The sequence below is a fragment of the Haliotis asinina genome, chromosome 2 (genome assembly GCF_037392515.1).
Source record: "Haliotis asinina isolate JCU_RB_2024 chromosome 2, JCU_Hal_asi_v2, whole genome shotgun sequence".
Taxonomy (NCBI): Eukaryota; Metazoa; Mollusca; class Gastropoda; order Lepetellida; family Haliotidae; genus Haliotis; species Haliotis asinina.
Window position 1 is genome coordinate 21,555,154 of NC_090281.1, and position 15,699 is coordinate 21,570,852.

Here is a 15,699-nt window from a genome sequence, read left to right on the forward strand (position 1 = left end):
AGTAAGGCAATTAACACATGATGAAATATACTTCTGGCTCTTGGAAATACAAATACAAATGGCCAAGATAGCTATAGAATAGAAATGATGAAGCCGTGATTATGAATCGGTATTTTTTCTCATCCACACAATGACAATAACTATTAACATGCTTACCAAAATAGGCCTAAACATTTTCTAAATATGGAGACCAATAGCCAATAGAATTTATAAATAAACATCTGTCACAAATAATTCATAAAAACCAAAAAGGTGTACGGGAGAATTAGCCCGAGTAATTTACGATGGAGTCTTGATGGACTATACAAAAACCCACAAACATCTGGCTCACCTCAGTTTTACTAATACAGTTACAGTACTTTTTGATGGGGCCGAATATGGTGTTTTAGTGAATGCAGAGGGAAGTTCGTTCTTTCCAATAGCAAGGGGTTGTCCCCAGGGGCAACCAGTAGTTCCTTATATCTTTATCCAGTGTGTAGAGATCCTTGTACTAAGGGTGTAAGAGTGGGCAATACAGAACATATTCTGGAGCAATTTCCAGATGACACTACCTTAAGCCTAGATGGATCAGAAAAGGGAAGGGATTTCAAGCACTTTTCAACATTTTTCAATTCCAATTGAATTTCTCTTCAAAAATGTTAAGAGTAAGTGTGCCACTCAGTCGTTCATGCCATAATCGTCTTTTCCGCCTGGATAAGATTCGAGCATGTACAGGTCGGTCAACAAGCCGAATGTCATTACATTCATGTCACTATGCACTGCTTTACGGACCACAGTTTATAGTTTTCACTGTCTTAAACCTGATCAAGTCCTGCCATGTCACGTGAGATGCTTCTGAATCTCTGGTATTGTCATTCTGAAAGATGCTGAAAGATGAGAAGTAGTACAATATCGGAGGTCAGATTTAAAAAACGGGTTCGGAAACAACAAAGCATCGGGCTTTGGTATGATTCGTGAAAATGGACACATAACTGCTCATAGTAGTGATTGCCTGCCACCAAACAAGGAATATCTCAGTACTCAGTAACCTGAACTGTCCACTGGACGAGAATCGAGGACACGTTGTTTGTTTGTTGTTTAACACTGCACTCAGCAATATCCAAGGTGCGGGTGGGGACATGTGACATCTTCAACCATCACGGGAACATGCTAAGATGCTCACCACTCAAATGAGAATACTACTTCTCTTTGTCCTCCAGTGATAGTGCTATGGATTGTGTATCATTTCCGATCAAAATGTCCTACCCTTCGTGAAAGGGCAAAAAGGCAAATCACTTAAAGGCTGGACAAACCAATGCTTCAGATCAAAGGCATGTATTCATCTATCTATGGAGTGCACCTGTAATTCTCTGAAGAATGACAATAATACACCAGAGGGCAAGAGAATGGGAACATCCTTATTAATGATCGATAAAATAAAATCAAAACATTCAATGTTTATAAGTTATGGTACATTTAATGAATTCAGCGTTTGGAATAGTGCACCAGAATTGTCGATGAGAACCTCATCACAGATGAAGAGCACGCGTTATGTAATGGACAGAGGTGTAGGAATAGCACAGTTCACAGATACATCAGGAGTCAGTCACTGAATGTCTCTGGTTACTTATACACATCCTTAGTAACGAGTGTGACCACTTCTAGCACCAATACACGCCCAGACTCGGCGTCTCGTGACGACGGATGACGTCATTCGGAATCCTATTACACTCCTTCAAGTTCACACAATTCACACTGTGTGGAGACGAGCGTTGTCGTGCTGCAGAAATGTTCCCTGTTGTTGCTCGCGAAGGAATGGCATTGCCATGGGATGCCATCTCTATATCTCAAAAGATTCAAGTTTCCACGTATTACAACCAGTCGTGTACGTTGATTCCCACAATCCAACCCCTACAACTTGTGTGCCCCGGACGGCTTCAAACACACACGTGCTGCCCAGATAGTGTGAGCAGGTATTCCGAGGTGATTTGCGGCACCTAGTATGACTATCGATAAGGTGGCGGTTACACAGCCATACAGTCTCTCATAGAGCGCTTTGTTTTAGTGGCATATATTCTTTTGGTATTACACCATCTGTCAATAATATTGATTGAGCATGTGCACGAATCGGGTTGATCGTGACATATTGAATTGGATTCGAAACCTGAAGTTGTCTGTGAATGTCTTTCTTGTTGAATACAAGAACATAAAACAAAGTCAAATGTGCACTTGCACTGCTATTTTCATGACACAACCAAAGCGATAACAATGTGTCACCACTGTTTTAGATCTCTCGATGTAAGTAAGACTTTTACCTGCAGTGGAGGAGTACCACGTGAAACACTAACATGAAGGATAGTTTGTCATCCTGGACCCACACCATAAACAGAGAGACCATGTACTAAACCATATTATTATATGTTTTCTGGTAAATAGGAAACATCAAACAGGTTTTATTTTGCAAACTCTGCTTTATTCGGAATGTACATGCGCATGTGACATCAAGTTAGTGGGATGTGTGATATGGCGTCTCAGTTGTCGAAGTTGCACGTCCAGATTTTGTTATCCCATACGAGACCTTGGGGACACCTCATGAGGTAAGCAATGTAGTTCCCACATTGGTAGTACCGTCCTCTGTTGGTAGGATGGGGGAAGAACTTCACTTGTCTGTTTGGGCAATAACCTGTAACACAAAACACATACTTCACACACTAGTCATTACGACAGCAAGAGTTTACTGTTCATTGTCCAATGGCTTCTTAATGACAGCAAATTGTCAACAGGAACCTCACCTCCGCATCCTTGTGTGTTACAACTGGTTCTTCGTCGCTGCACACTGTTTCCTTGACAGTCAGCACCGCCATTCCCGGGTACTGGGTTGTCACATGTCCTCTGTCGAGACTGACTGATCCTGCCCCCTCCACAAAACACTGAACATTCCTCACCGTCAATGGCGGACCATGCTCCCCAGGCAGACCATCCCCCATCCACTGAAAAGCACAGAAGTAGGAGATATGTAGCACTACTATCAACTACTGGGATTCAGATACCTCGCAACATATGGCCTCATATGACACAGCACCGGTCACAGATGAAGTCTCGCAGATTTTACTTCGTGTAGACCGCATTGACTGTGAAGTGAATTGTGGTGTCGACAACATGAATATCATTATGGAAATTCGAACACCCGGTGTTTAACGGTCATCTCACCTGAACAGCTGTCGGTGTTACAGGCCTGTGTGTATTCCTGTCTCCCGCCGTTGATGGGCCGACAGACCAGACCGCCCTGGCACTTCCTCGTCCTCACCACTGTCTGCGAGCCTCCCCCACAACTAACACTGCACTGCCCCACACTCTCGCTCCATTCGGACCATGTGCCCCACACTGCGAACGTTCAGGGAACAACTCATTTGTTACCATACCCAGACACATACATATTTGTTTTTGTAGAAGTTATGAATTATATCATGGAAGAAGATATAAAGTTACAAAGTTTCATTTAATGCCTTTCTGAACTGCAAAGGAATTATCTGGGATCACATTACCAAACTGTTGGCACAATATATAGATATACATATGGTTTATTACGTGGAACCATTCTGTGAGTAAAGACACTGGAAATGGAACATACCGAACTTTGGGTCAGGCGAGATTCTGAAAATGGCGAAAATGAAAACCAACACTATTGCAGTTTTTTAGAAAGGTCAAGGAAGTGATGCAATTGAAGTATTCTTAGAACGTAGAAGACAGATTCCTGTATTCACATACTAAGACTGGAGGAAGTGAGAAGCCGCACTCTGTAATGATAACAGTATGGGTATTTGATAGATCGTAAGAGATATATTCAGTAGACTTGTATTTGTGTTATTCCTTGTTGGACAAGCGAACTTCAGTAGCATGAACAACTTGTATGTCATTATTTAGTATTCGGGCATTGGCACAGCACAGCAAGGAATAACGTAACCAATATGAAGATCAGCGTATAAACTGATCTTGAACAATCTGTAACGACTGAGGAGTAAGTGCTACAGAGCCCCGTCATACAAGTGGAATATTGTTGGGTGTGACGTAAACAAGCAAGTGTAAGCAATGCGTGTGAGTTAAACCATTTTGCTTTGGGAAGGTTTCTCGAATCTATAACATCACTTCCTACAGCATTACACGCTCAGTCCTGGTAAATATTGGTAAAGGTGGTAATTGGTAAATATTTTAAGTTGTTCACTGTTCATGGGAGAGGGGAACATAAAGAAACATATAGGATATGTGGTTCCCGAGGGACCACTGAACAACGTATTTATCTTACCGAACACACACAACTGGCATTCTCACGGGTAACATAGAAAATGTTACTCGCTTGTAAAAGGGGTAACACAGCCTGGCTCATCGAATCAGTAAATGACATTTATGTGTGAGGTAGGAAACTATTAAATGTGGTGCTGAAGGCATTCGGTATAGCAGTATTGGGAGACGCTACTTACGTTGACCCCGAGACGACGCCAAGGACGGCAACGGCTACCACAGCAACACACAACATCTGCATTGTGAACAGTTGTCGACAGTTGTGCCAGTCCACGAATCTGTTCTGTCTTTTATAGGAAATTCATGCAGACTTTCAATTTCATAAAGTGCTTCTGTCGTAGTTCGGCAATCCGAAACATGTTTACAGAACGTTTTGAGATAAAAGAAGGCGCATTGGAGATTAATTTTAATTAATTTCGTCAAGCTAGTCGTACTTCTTGACCGACTGCACAACACGCAGATTGTCGATCGCAGTCTGGGTGTACAGTGGGAACGATCGAGGGGTGACGTAATACTCGATTATGTAATGTCTGATTTATCGCTTTGTACCAGCGAAGGGACAGAAGTGAACATATCGTTTTGTTTGAATAATCACAAAAATCTTCTAAAATTAAATTCAATAAATTAAAAAGAAAGCTGTGTACGCATGTTCAAAGTGTCATCTAGAGTATTTGTTGTTTGGTTTTGAATAAATCACATTTAACTTTACTCTTGAGAATTAATCAGTTTTTGAGATTATTTATTGATTGTCATACTATTCTGGCCTATTGACTAACAAATCATGTGACTGGCTTAACCATATGGAAATTCGGAGGTTTTGAGGGACTAACAAAAAGTTTGAGCATAGTCCAGTCAAAGTTGCACAACCATATGGATCTGAACTGCGCTGCTGATTTTGGTCTACTGCAGGATTTATGAAGCATGTTTACAGACAGCTCGAGTCGACATATTGTCCCAAAATTATGCTTTTAGTCAAGGTATTCATTTCGTGAGATAAGACGCGCTTTATGGAAATATTGGTCTCATTTATCGACCTGATCGTCTTGACACAGCGCCGCAGTTTTGTTCAAAGCAAATGCAAGTAATATACGGGACGAGGAAGGGGCATACCCTGTACCACGTGCTGGTGGTCCTACAAGGGAGGTTTATCAAGATGACAGTTTAGTAAGTCATTACTTTACAGTTTTCAATGCAATGTTGTTTAATTCCTGCTCGTGGAAATTTGCTATTGAAAAAGCTATTGGTAAAACATCCGGGAAACAGCTAACAGCTACTCGAATTCCTTACTTTCCCGCACAAAATTAAGTAAATATACCAAAGACTTCTTCATGCCATAATCCTCTAATTTCCAATTATTGATGAATTCTAACGTCTTGTGGAATCATTAAAACGCAGGAGTTGGTGATCGTACATATGTACAATCAACAGTCATGCTTATTTTGGTAGTGGTAGTGGTAGTGGTAGTGGTAGACGTGGTGGTAGTGGTGGTGGTGGTAGTGGTGGTGGTGGTAGTGGTAGTGGTAGTGGTAGTGGTAGTGGTAGTGGTAGAGATGGTGGTAGTGGTAGTGGTGGTAGTGGTGGTGGTGGTAGTGGCAGTGGTAGTGGTGGTAGTGGTGGTGGTAGTGGTAGTGGTGGTGGTAGTGGTAGTGGTAGTGGTAGTGGTGGTAGTGGTAGTGGTAGTGGTAGTGGTAGTGGTGGTAGTGGTGGTAGTGGCAGTGGTAGTGGTGGTAGTGGTGGTAGTGGTAGTGGTAGTGGTAGTGGTGGTGGTGGTAGTGGTAGTGGTAGTGGTGGTAGTGGTAGTGGTAGTGGTAGTGGTAGTGGTAGTGGTAGTGGTAGTGGTGGTAGTGGTGGTGGTGGTGGTAGTGGTGGTGGTAGTGGTAGTAGTGGTGGTAGTGGTGGTAGTGGTGGTAGTGGTGGTGGTAGTGGTGGTAGAGGTGGTGGTGGTGATAGTGGTGGTGGTAGTGGTAGTAGTGGTGGTAGTGGTGGTAGTAGTAGTGGTAGTGGTGGTGGTAGTGGTAGTGGTGGTGGTAGTGGTAGTAGTAGTGGTAGTAGTAGTGGTAGTGGTGGTGGTGGTGGTAGTGGTAGTAAGAAGCAAAACGTATTTTCAGAAAACGACATCCTCCATCAAAGAAATATGATTATGATCTTACATTCAAATGAATTTATGAACTAGGTATACAAGAGTACTTTAAAGCTACCAAATGTAGAAACGTTATCAGGAATATATTCAGGCTTTCACTTCCGAAAACACATCTTGAAATACTCAGGAAGGTAAATGTGATCTATTTGCTATATATTTCAAAGACCTTTCCCTAACATGTACAGATGTTAATCTTGATTCAGATTTTTTACGGACTATGTAAATAACTTTGTATCTCAAATTGAGAATACTCGTGATGTTTGTGATACACTGCTTCAGACCCATGAAGGTCCGTAGTAGAATACGCCTTCAGCAACCCATGCTTACCATAAAAGGTGACTAAGCTTGTCGTAAGAGGAGGCTAACGGGAACGGGTGTGAGGCACGCTGACTTGGTTGACACATGTCATCGGTTCCCAATTGCGCAGATCGATGCTCATGTTGTTGATCATTGGATTGTCTTTTCCAGACTCGATTATTTACAGACCGCTATTGAATATTGCTGATTGCGGCGTAAAACTAAACTCACTCACTCACTCTTCACTGATTCAGTGTTCTCTTACATTTGATGAGCTATTGTGTTCTATTCGGCGACTTAACAACGGCAAGTCAAGTGGACCCGATATTGTTGTTAATGAACATTTAATGTACGACGATAGATGTGGTATTAATCACCTAGTAGTATTCTACAATGCTATTGTTAATGATGAATGTCTACTTTTTGGTTTTAATCATGGGTACCATTCACAAAAGAAAAGGTGAAAGAAAATATCCTTCACATTACCTGTGAATAACCCCAAATTGTCTGATTGAGTCATCTTAGAAAAAATAGTGCCAACTTGGCTTGCATAAGGTACTGGCGCTGAAACAGATGCAGTAACAGGGAGAAAATGTAGCTTTTTTAGAAAAAGAAACTCTGGGCCCTTCTAGAGAACGAAAAGGGTTTGTAAAGAATATAGTTCAGTGGATTATTTTATATACTCCACCACTTTGGTACAATGGTAAACGTACTTTGGTAATGGTATTTTACGCACTGAATATACTTCAATGGAATCTTGTGTTAAAATAGAGGGAGTTGCATCTTCTCCATTTCCTGTAAAAAGGTGTTAGTCAAGGCTGTGTTTTGAGAGCTGTCACATTTTAACTGTACGTTGATGACCTATTATAAGCACTTGAAATGTGTCCTTCCCTTTTGCAATGCGTCCCAGTTGTACTACACTAGTACGAATGACTTAAACGATGATCTTTAGTTCCATACGGTCTCTCTATGGTTATACATAAAGCACAAATCAAAAATGTATAGACAGGAAAGATGTTTACATGATTCATCTATTATTTTCATTCATGACTTCACATATAAAACAGTAACTTGTGTGTGCAGTGGAACATGTCATTGTCAAATTCACTTACACATTTTAAATTGTTCAAATGATCTGGAGAATATAACATTAACCTGTATACATTAGAGCAATCCATGGTCAAATTCAAATTACAGATTAATGTGCAATATATGTCATATTGGGGTTTTCACATGTTTAGTAAAGTACAAATTCTAGTACTGTACTTTTTTGGTTGCGTCCCATCCGAGATTCGAACCCACTCCCTCAGAGGACCTAATCGCCAGCACACAAAGTCAGCCGCCTTGCCCGCTCAGCCACCGCGACTTCCACAAAAATGAAAGTCGGGCAACTGGTAGTCTAGACTGCGTACTTCGTCTACCCCTCTGATAAGTGTAAATTGGTAAATTGGCAGATTAATGTGGTTCACATCATTAATCGAGTTTAAGACTTCTATCGGCCGAATTATGTTTCAGACAGCGACGTGGCAGTGATCTGTTCAGTCAGTTGTGAACGCCCTCCAGATTGTTGGTGGTCCTCGGGCCGACTGTCTCACGATGATTCCAGATGTGAGGTGAGAGCCTGGCATCATCGTCCACCCAGCTGCTTAGCATGTTGTCATTAAAGTCGCCAGACCTGTCGAGATCAGAACTTTCCTCCATCACATCCATTCTGATGTTCTGTATTTCCGGAATAGGGAGTAAGTACTGCAGGACTGCAGGACTGCTGATCGTCTTATCCAAGTGTTTACTGCCGGTACTTCCTTGTACTTCTCAGCCAAACCAAGCTCTTGAGTCTTCTTCCATATGGTTTGACTGTAGTGTAAGAAACAACCCTTGGCTTCAGGAAACTCAGACTGGGCAGCACTGACAGCAGCAATTTCAAAAAGTCTGTCTGCACTCTTGTTGGTAGCAAGTCACGCCGCATAGTCTCTTGAGGATCTTGAGGATCTTGAAGAGTCTTCAGTATGTTGAAGTTGGTCGATCAGGATGCACAGCACAAACAACAGACGATGTCTCGGATCAATTTTGTACATAGAAAATGTACACTTCGTTCCAGAGAGTTTGAAGTGAAAGTGCTATCCATTTAGACTGTATCTGATGATTGGACGGCTTGAAGTTAGATGTCGGATGTCACTCTGTCGATAGCAGGGGCCAGGAGTTTGTCCGTCTGTAAACCCTAGAAGCGATGCCCATGCTGCCATTTGTTTCAGAATATCTATAGCAATATTTATAGATGTCTTATTGCTTACTATTAAACCAGCTGACCTAGCTCTTTAACCTTGTGTACATGTATATGGAAAGAGTAATGTACTAAAACACTGTTACTGTCTGAAGTGTTTCATGAATTAAACATTGGGTGGTTTAGCTTTCATGCTGCTGGTATGACTGCACCACAACCCCTGCAGGGGTGGGTGTACCTAATTTCCTCTACCTGCCTACAGTAATACGTCTGGCGAACTGGACTACAATATAGCACAAATGGGACCATTTTGCATTGGGGAGACAACTGTAGCATAAAAACGACAATGATGTGTGTGATGGCCATTGATATCCAGCCAAGCCTGATAAGTGTGAAAAATGACTATTTGTAGTCATGTCACTCCGTTTGAGAGGAATGGGAGAGGTTTTACCAAAGGCAGTGATGTTTTACAGACATAAGTGAAATGTTTGGGATTTGACAAGAGGGATTGAGGTTTTACCTCGGAATGTGAGGCAGACACGAACAATCAGCGAAGAGAAACTTTCCTTTATGCATATTGACAATGTTCTGGGTTTGTAGCCAAACACACTTTGTCCTCCAGTGATAGCGCTATCGATGGAGTATCGTCTATGAGCAAAATGTCCAAGCAGTCACTTAACAACTGGTCAAAGCCACACTTCCGACCAAAAGCCTGGACTCATACATCAGTGGAGTGTACCTGTAATTAACTGAAGAATGACAATAATTTGTGTGTGTGTGTGTTCTCTGTATTTACAAGCGGAGGTGAGGCTGTGTGCACTGGACGGCTTCAAACACAGAGGTGCTGTCTAGCTATTCTGAGCAGGTATTGGATGCTATCATCTTTTATTGCGAGGTGACATGGAGCAAAGCACCTGGTGTGACTATCCACAAAGTGGCGCTTAGAAAACCAGCCTCACACAATCTTTCATACAGAACTTTGTCTAAGTTGCATTGTACATGTAGCATATATTCACCCTTGCACGTTCGGTATAAAGCCGTCTGTTTATCAATAAAAGAATCGTCTGAGCATGTGCAGGAATCGGTTGACGGTGACATATTGTATTGGATTCGGAACCTGAACTTGTCTGTGAATATCTTTCTTGTTGAAAACACAACACATGATGGTTTCGTCATGAGACAGCCACTAGTGTGACCACAATTTCAGATTTAGTAAGCCAGTTACGTACAGATCAGGAGCACATAAAACATAAAATGATCTTTACGTTGCAAACTCTGCTTTATTAGGAAAGTACATGCGCATGTGACATCAAGTTAGCGGGATGTGTGATATGACGTCTCAGTTGTCGAAGTTGCACGTCCAGATGTCGTTATCCCATACGAGACCTTCGGGACACCTCATGAGGTAGGCAATGCGGTTCCCACATTGGTAGTACCGTCCTCTGTTGGTAGGATGAGGGAAGAACTTCACTTGTCTGTCTGGGCAATAATCTGGAACACAAAACACATACTTCACACACTAGTCATTGCCACAGCAAGAACTTACTGTACACTGTCCACTGTCCACTATTGTGTTAGTGACAGCAAATTGTCCAAAGGAACCTCACCTCCACATCCTTGTGTGTTACAGTCGGTTACTCGTTGCTCCACACTGTTTCCTTCACAGTCAGCACCGCCATTCTGAGATGCTGGGTTGTCACATGTCCTCTGTCGAGACTGTCTGACCTTGCCCCCTCCACAAAACACCGAGCATTCCTCGCCGTCACTGGCGGCCCATTCTCCCCATGCAGACCATCCTCCATCCACTGAGAAGCAAGGAACCAGGGAATGTATAACATTAGTATCGATCTTTCACAACTGTGAAGTACGGAACCGTATGTCAACATTTCAGACAAGCACTATGTCACCTGCAGCTACACCATGTGGCCTCATTTTACACAACGCCTGTTACACATAAGCCTCAGAGATGTAACGTCACTGATACCGTATTGGTTGGGTGTGTGAGTGAGTTTAGGTTTACGCCGCTTTTAGCAATATTCCAGCAATATCACAGCGGGGGACACTAGAAAATGGGCTTCACACATTGTACCCATGTGGGGAATCGATCCCGGGTCTCCGGCGTGACGTGCGAACGCTTTAACCACTAGCCTACCCCACCGCCCTGTTGGTTGGGAACTGAGCTGTGGTTACAACATCATGAACAGCATGATAGGAATGTGAACACCCGGTGTTTAACGGTCATCTCACCTGAACAGCTGTCGGTGTTACAGGCCTGTGTGTAGATTTGTATTCCGCCGGTGATGGGTTTACAGATCAGACCGCCCTGGCACTTCCTCGTCCTCACCACTGTCTGTGAGCCTCCCCCACAGCTAACACTGCAATCCCCTACACGCTCGCTCCATTCGGACCATTTGCCAAACACTGCGAACATCAAGTCTTCAGGCTGACAACTCATTTGTTATTAGACTGAGAGATTTTGTAGAGATTATGAAATAGAAGAAGATTAAACTTCAATGCTTCTTTTCTGTCCTTACGAAAATACAAACTCAACATACTTCAGTGAGTGAGTCTCAATCAAGGTATTGTTATTACTGACATCGGTATAGAATTATGTTTGGAACCGTTAGTCGAACGAATGCACAGGGGATTGAACATACCGAACCTCTGTTCCGGCTGGACTCTGAAAAACATGAAATTCAAAACCAACTGAAGGGCACGGTTAACGTCAAGGTCAAGGACTGGGGATTTTATGTGTGTTTATTTATTTCGTCTTCATGTTAAATGTGTTTTACATACGACCTTCTCCATACACTGAGGTATAAACTTCAATTTCTCAATAAATCGTCGAAAACATAATCTTCAATTTTCTTTTCATGTTTAATGTGGTATATGAAACGTTCTCCATACATTGACGAAAGTGTTAGCATCAATTTCCACATTCTGTTAAACATGTCTATACGACATTCTCCATATATTGTCGAAAGTACTAACATCAATTTCCACTCCATATCAAACATGTCATTTTACAATGTTCTCAATACATTATCGAATGTATAAGCATCAATTTCCATTTCACATTAAACGCGGCATTTGACACTGTCAACCAGTCAGTTCTAATGGTGAGATTTGTGTAATCTCAAGTGCGTATTCCTGGTTAAGTCGTATCTCACAAGAATATATTATCCAGGAAAGATAAAAAAACTTTCACAAACAGTGCTACTCAAAGACGCCGTCCCTCAAGGTTCTGTGCCCAGAAACCTGTTATTTACAATATACACCTCACGTCTGGGTGATATTGCCAGATCACACGAGTTATCTGCCCATTTCTCATGACGATTATACACAGTTATATTGACATTCGAACCAAGAGAAGAACTGTCAACCAAGAGAGCCCTTGCTTGTGTAACTGACTGCGCTATTGATATTAGCATCTGGATGGCTTTCAACTTCTTGAACCTGAATAGAGACATGACTAAACGTCTGCTGACAGGTGCAAAATCAGAACAACACAACCCTGAATATTGAAGGATGTCCGATCATGCCAAGTAGAGACGTGAGAAATCTTGAAGATATGTTTCAATCAAAGGTCAACTGTAAGTTCCATATGAACAAAGTCTACCCCGAGAAGTGAGTGAGTGAGTTAATATTTAACGTCACATCGGCAATATCTCAGCCATATCGTGACGATTACCCGAGAAGTACCTCAGTATCAGATATATCAGTCAGATCAGGAAATACATTGATAACAAAACTGCATCAACAGTAGTCACGTCCTGTGTCCTATGACATATGGCCTATTGTAACGCTCTTCTGTTTGGTCTCTCTAAACGACTCGTCAACAAACCACAGCTCGCAAAAAAGTCAGCTGCAAGATTCATTACAAGGAAAAGATAATTTGATAACAGAAGCCCTTTCTCCGTCAATTCCACTGGTTGCCTGTATCGAGTAGGACTCAGTAGCAAGATCCACCTCCTTGTGTTCAAAGCATTGTGTAGTCTTGCACCACAGTACATGCAACGTCTCAAAACCAACTACAGGCCATCAAGACCTCTTCGCTCGGGTGAACAGAATGTGTTGTGTGCCAGCATCTCGCAAATCATCGTTTGGAGACAGATACTTTGCAGCAGCTGCACCTAAACTGTGGAATAGTCTTTCTCCTGACATCAGAAACGCTCAGGATGTCGCCACGTTAAAGAAACATCTGAGCACATATATGTTCAAGAAAGATGTGTTTGAATAAACTCCAGTCAATGTAGAAGCGCTTTTGAGCAATCATCCCTAAATACTGCTACATGAATCCAAAGTTATCATTTTTATTACTTAATAAATATCAGAAGATATATCCAGATGTATTACTTGAATGCTAATACTCACCTATAAATGACATGCTTCACATGTTTCATTAACTTGACAGATATTATACGATTGTATGATGTGACTACTTGAAAGATTGTATGGGTGGATCAGAATGCAGCACGTCATAAATATAAGCTAAAAATATCAGATTCTCTTTATAGAATGATGACCAGAGCTTATAAAACCTTAAAAAGGCACTATATTTTATTGCTTCATAGCATATGCGTATCTCTCTGTGTTCGTGCTTGAAGTTTGTAATTGCTTCTTTCAACCTTTCGGTATATATATGACTCGTTTACCAAGATATATGGCGTTTAATGATAAGATAAGTTAAATTAACTGTTATCTTATGCTACAGTTTTAAGTCATCTGGTTAAATCACTCCTTATTTCTTTTGCATTGCTACATTCACTGAAAAGGTGAACAAATGTTTCTGGTTCTTGTGAACAAAACATGCAAAAAGCAGTTTCTTTATTACCAGTTCTATGTAAAACTTATAGGTATGATATAATATGGCATTTTCACCCCTAACCATTTTGATTACGACTTAGTGTATCTGTTTCCCGCCATGTATATATTTTGATCATGTCATTAGATAAAAGTACCTACTACCCTTACTGTTCCTGATACATTTTGATGCATTAATAAATATTGGAGAAGTGGCTAAGCTCATCAAATGTAAGAGAACAGTGAAGCAGTGAAGAGTAAGTGAGTGAGTTTAGTTTTACGCCGCACTCAGCAATATTCCAGCTATATGGCGACGGTCTGTAAATAGTCGAGTCTGGACCAGACAATCCAGTGATCAACAACATGAGCATCGACCTGCGCAATTGGGAACCGATGACATGTGTCAACCATATCAGCGAGCCTGACCACCCGATCCCGTTAATCTCCTCTTACGACAAGCATAGTCGCCTTTTATGGCAAGCATGGGTTCATGAAGGCCTATTCTACCCCGGATCTTCACGTGTCTTTATGCTTTGATATCTATGGACATTCATTTTTATGTTAAAAACCTCCTGCAATTCACTGTGTATAAAACATTGGGGTTTCTTTAAGTAGTTCCTCTTGGTCTTTAACTATTGTTCCATCATTTCTTTTGAGTTCTGATATAGATTTATTTAGAAAATTTCTGAGGTCAAGGATTGTTGACAAATCAGACAGATTCCTGTATTGCCAGAGGAAGTAGAACTAAAGGTCCTCCGGAATGGAAGAACGCTCTACTTTTGTGAAATTCTCATATGGTTTCTTGTTGTTTCTTAAAAAATTATCTGACACCATATAAATGCAGCAACTGGAAAATGGTATGTGAACTCGCTTATCACGAAAAGCACACATCTTTTTGTACGGCAAGAACGGTGAGCTGGAAAACCCCCGGGGTATATCGTTATCAACACATTCTACAATGTTCATTAACGTGGTGTAAAAATGTTCAATAAAAAGTGACGGATCTGCTCCGAACGCTACTTACGCTGCCCCAGACACGATCTCAAGGAGAGCAACGACCACCACGGCAAAACACACAGCTTGCATCGTGAAGAGTTGACAATAGTTGTAGCTTGCTGTTAACCTTTTCTGTCTTTTTTATAGGAAAATCACCCCGCCACAGCAGTGACACTGTCGTGAAGAGGTACTTAAAAACATATTTACAGAACGTGTTGAAATGACAGAAATATGAACAAGAACAAGAGCTTTGGAATGATATATATCAATAGGTTGATTCCAAAGCACATTCTGACGTCAACGAACGTGGATTTGTAGTGTGTTTGTGGGCAAGAAGGGCCGAAGGTCGCCTTCCGGCGAGATCTGATTTATAGCGTTGCACCATTTGTATGAACACGGTGGCACTTCAGCTGAGGGTTGTTCATCAACCGTGTTACAAAACCTGTTGTTGAAAGGGCAATTTTGCAGCGTAAGAAATTTTGGTCAGATTTATTATATTTATTGCACCTTGTCACTTGTCACGTTTAATTGTTTTATTGTCCTCAGACGGACAGGAGAGTTGAGTCTCACCTGGAGAAAACAAACTATACAAATATAGCAAATAAGAGAACACATATGGTATTTCTCAACATTCTGTGCCATCTTCCATAAACATAGGGCAATTTTTATATCTCCCAGTTCAAGGGAACCTTTTTCAAGTGAACCGGACTAGGGTGCTAGCTGCAATGAGAATCAATTTCACGTAAACTTGACCAGGGTGCTACTGTACTGATGAATGTGAATCACTTTCACGTAGACTTGACCAGGGTTCTACTATACTGATGAAATGTGAATCACCTCCACGTAAACTTGACCAGGGTTCTACTATACTGATGAATGTGAATCACTTTCACGTAAAGTTGAAAGGATTCTTCTATGCTGATGAAGTGTGAATCACGTGAACTTTATCAGGATGCCATGATAC

At 41.5% G+C, this 15,699-nt stretch overlaps 2 protein-coding genes across 2 annotated transcripts; both read right to left on the reverse strand.

Annotated features, from left to right (window-relative positions):
• Positions 1–2,430: 2,430 nt before the first annotated feature.
• LOC137272347 (properdin-like) lies at positions 2,431–4,519 on the reverse strand. The gene is made up of 5 exons (XM_067804716.1): positions 4,458–4,519; positions 3,611–3,633; positions 3,190–3,363; positions 2,772–2,969; positions 2,431–2,662 (listed from the first exon to the last, which is right to left on the reverse strand). The coding sequence occupies exons 1-5, from the start codon at positions 4,517–4,519 to the stop codon at positions 2,511–2,513; spliced, it is 609 nt and encodes a 202-aa protein (XP_067660817.1). The 3' UTR covers positions 2,431–2,510.
• Positions 4,520–10,196: 5,677 nt separating this feature from the next.
• Positions 10,197–14,833, reverse strand: LOC137272346 (thrombospondin-1-like). The gene is made up of 5 exons (XM_067804715.1): positions 14,764–14,833; positions 11,594–11,616; positions 11,184–11,357; positions 10,544–10,741; positions 10,197–10,427 (listed from the first exon to the last, which is right to left on the reverse strand). Exons 1-5 carry the CDS (start codon positions 14,823–14,825, stop codon positions 10,276–10,278), a joined length of 609 nt encoding a protein of 202 aa, XP_067660816.1. The 5' UTR covers positions 14,826–14,833; the 3' UTR covers positions 10,197–10,275.
• Positions 14,834–15,699: the final 866 nt, after the last annotated feature.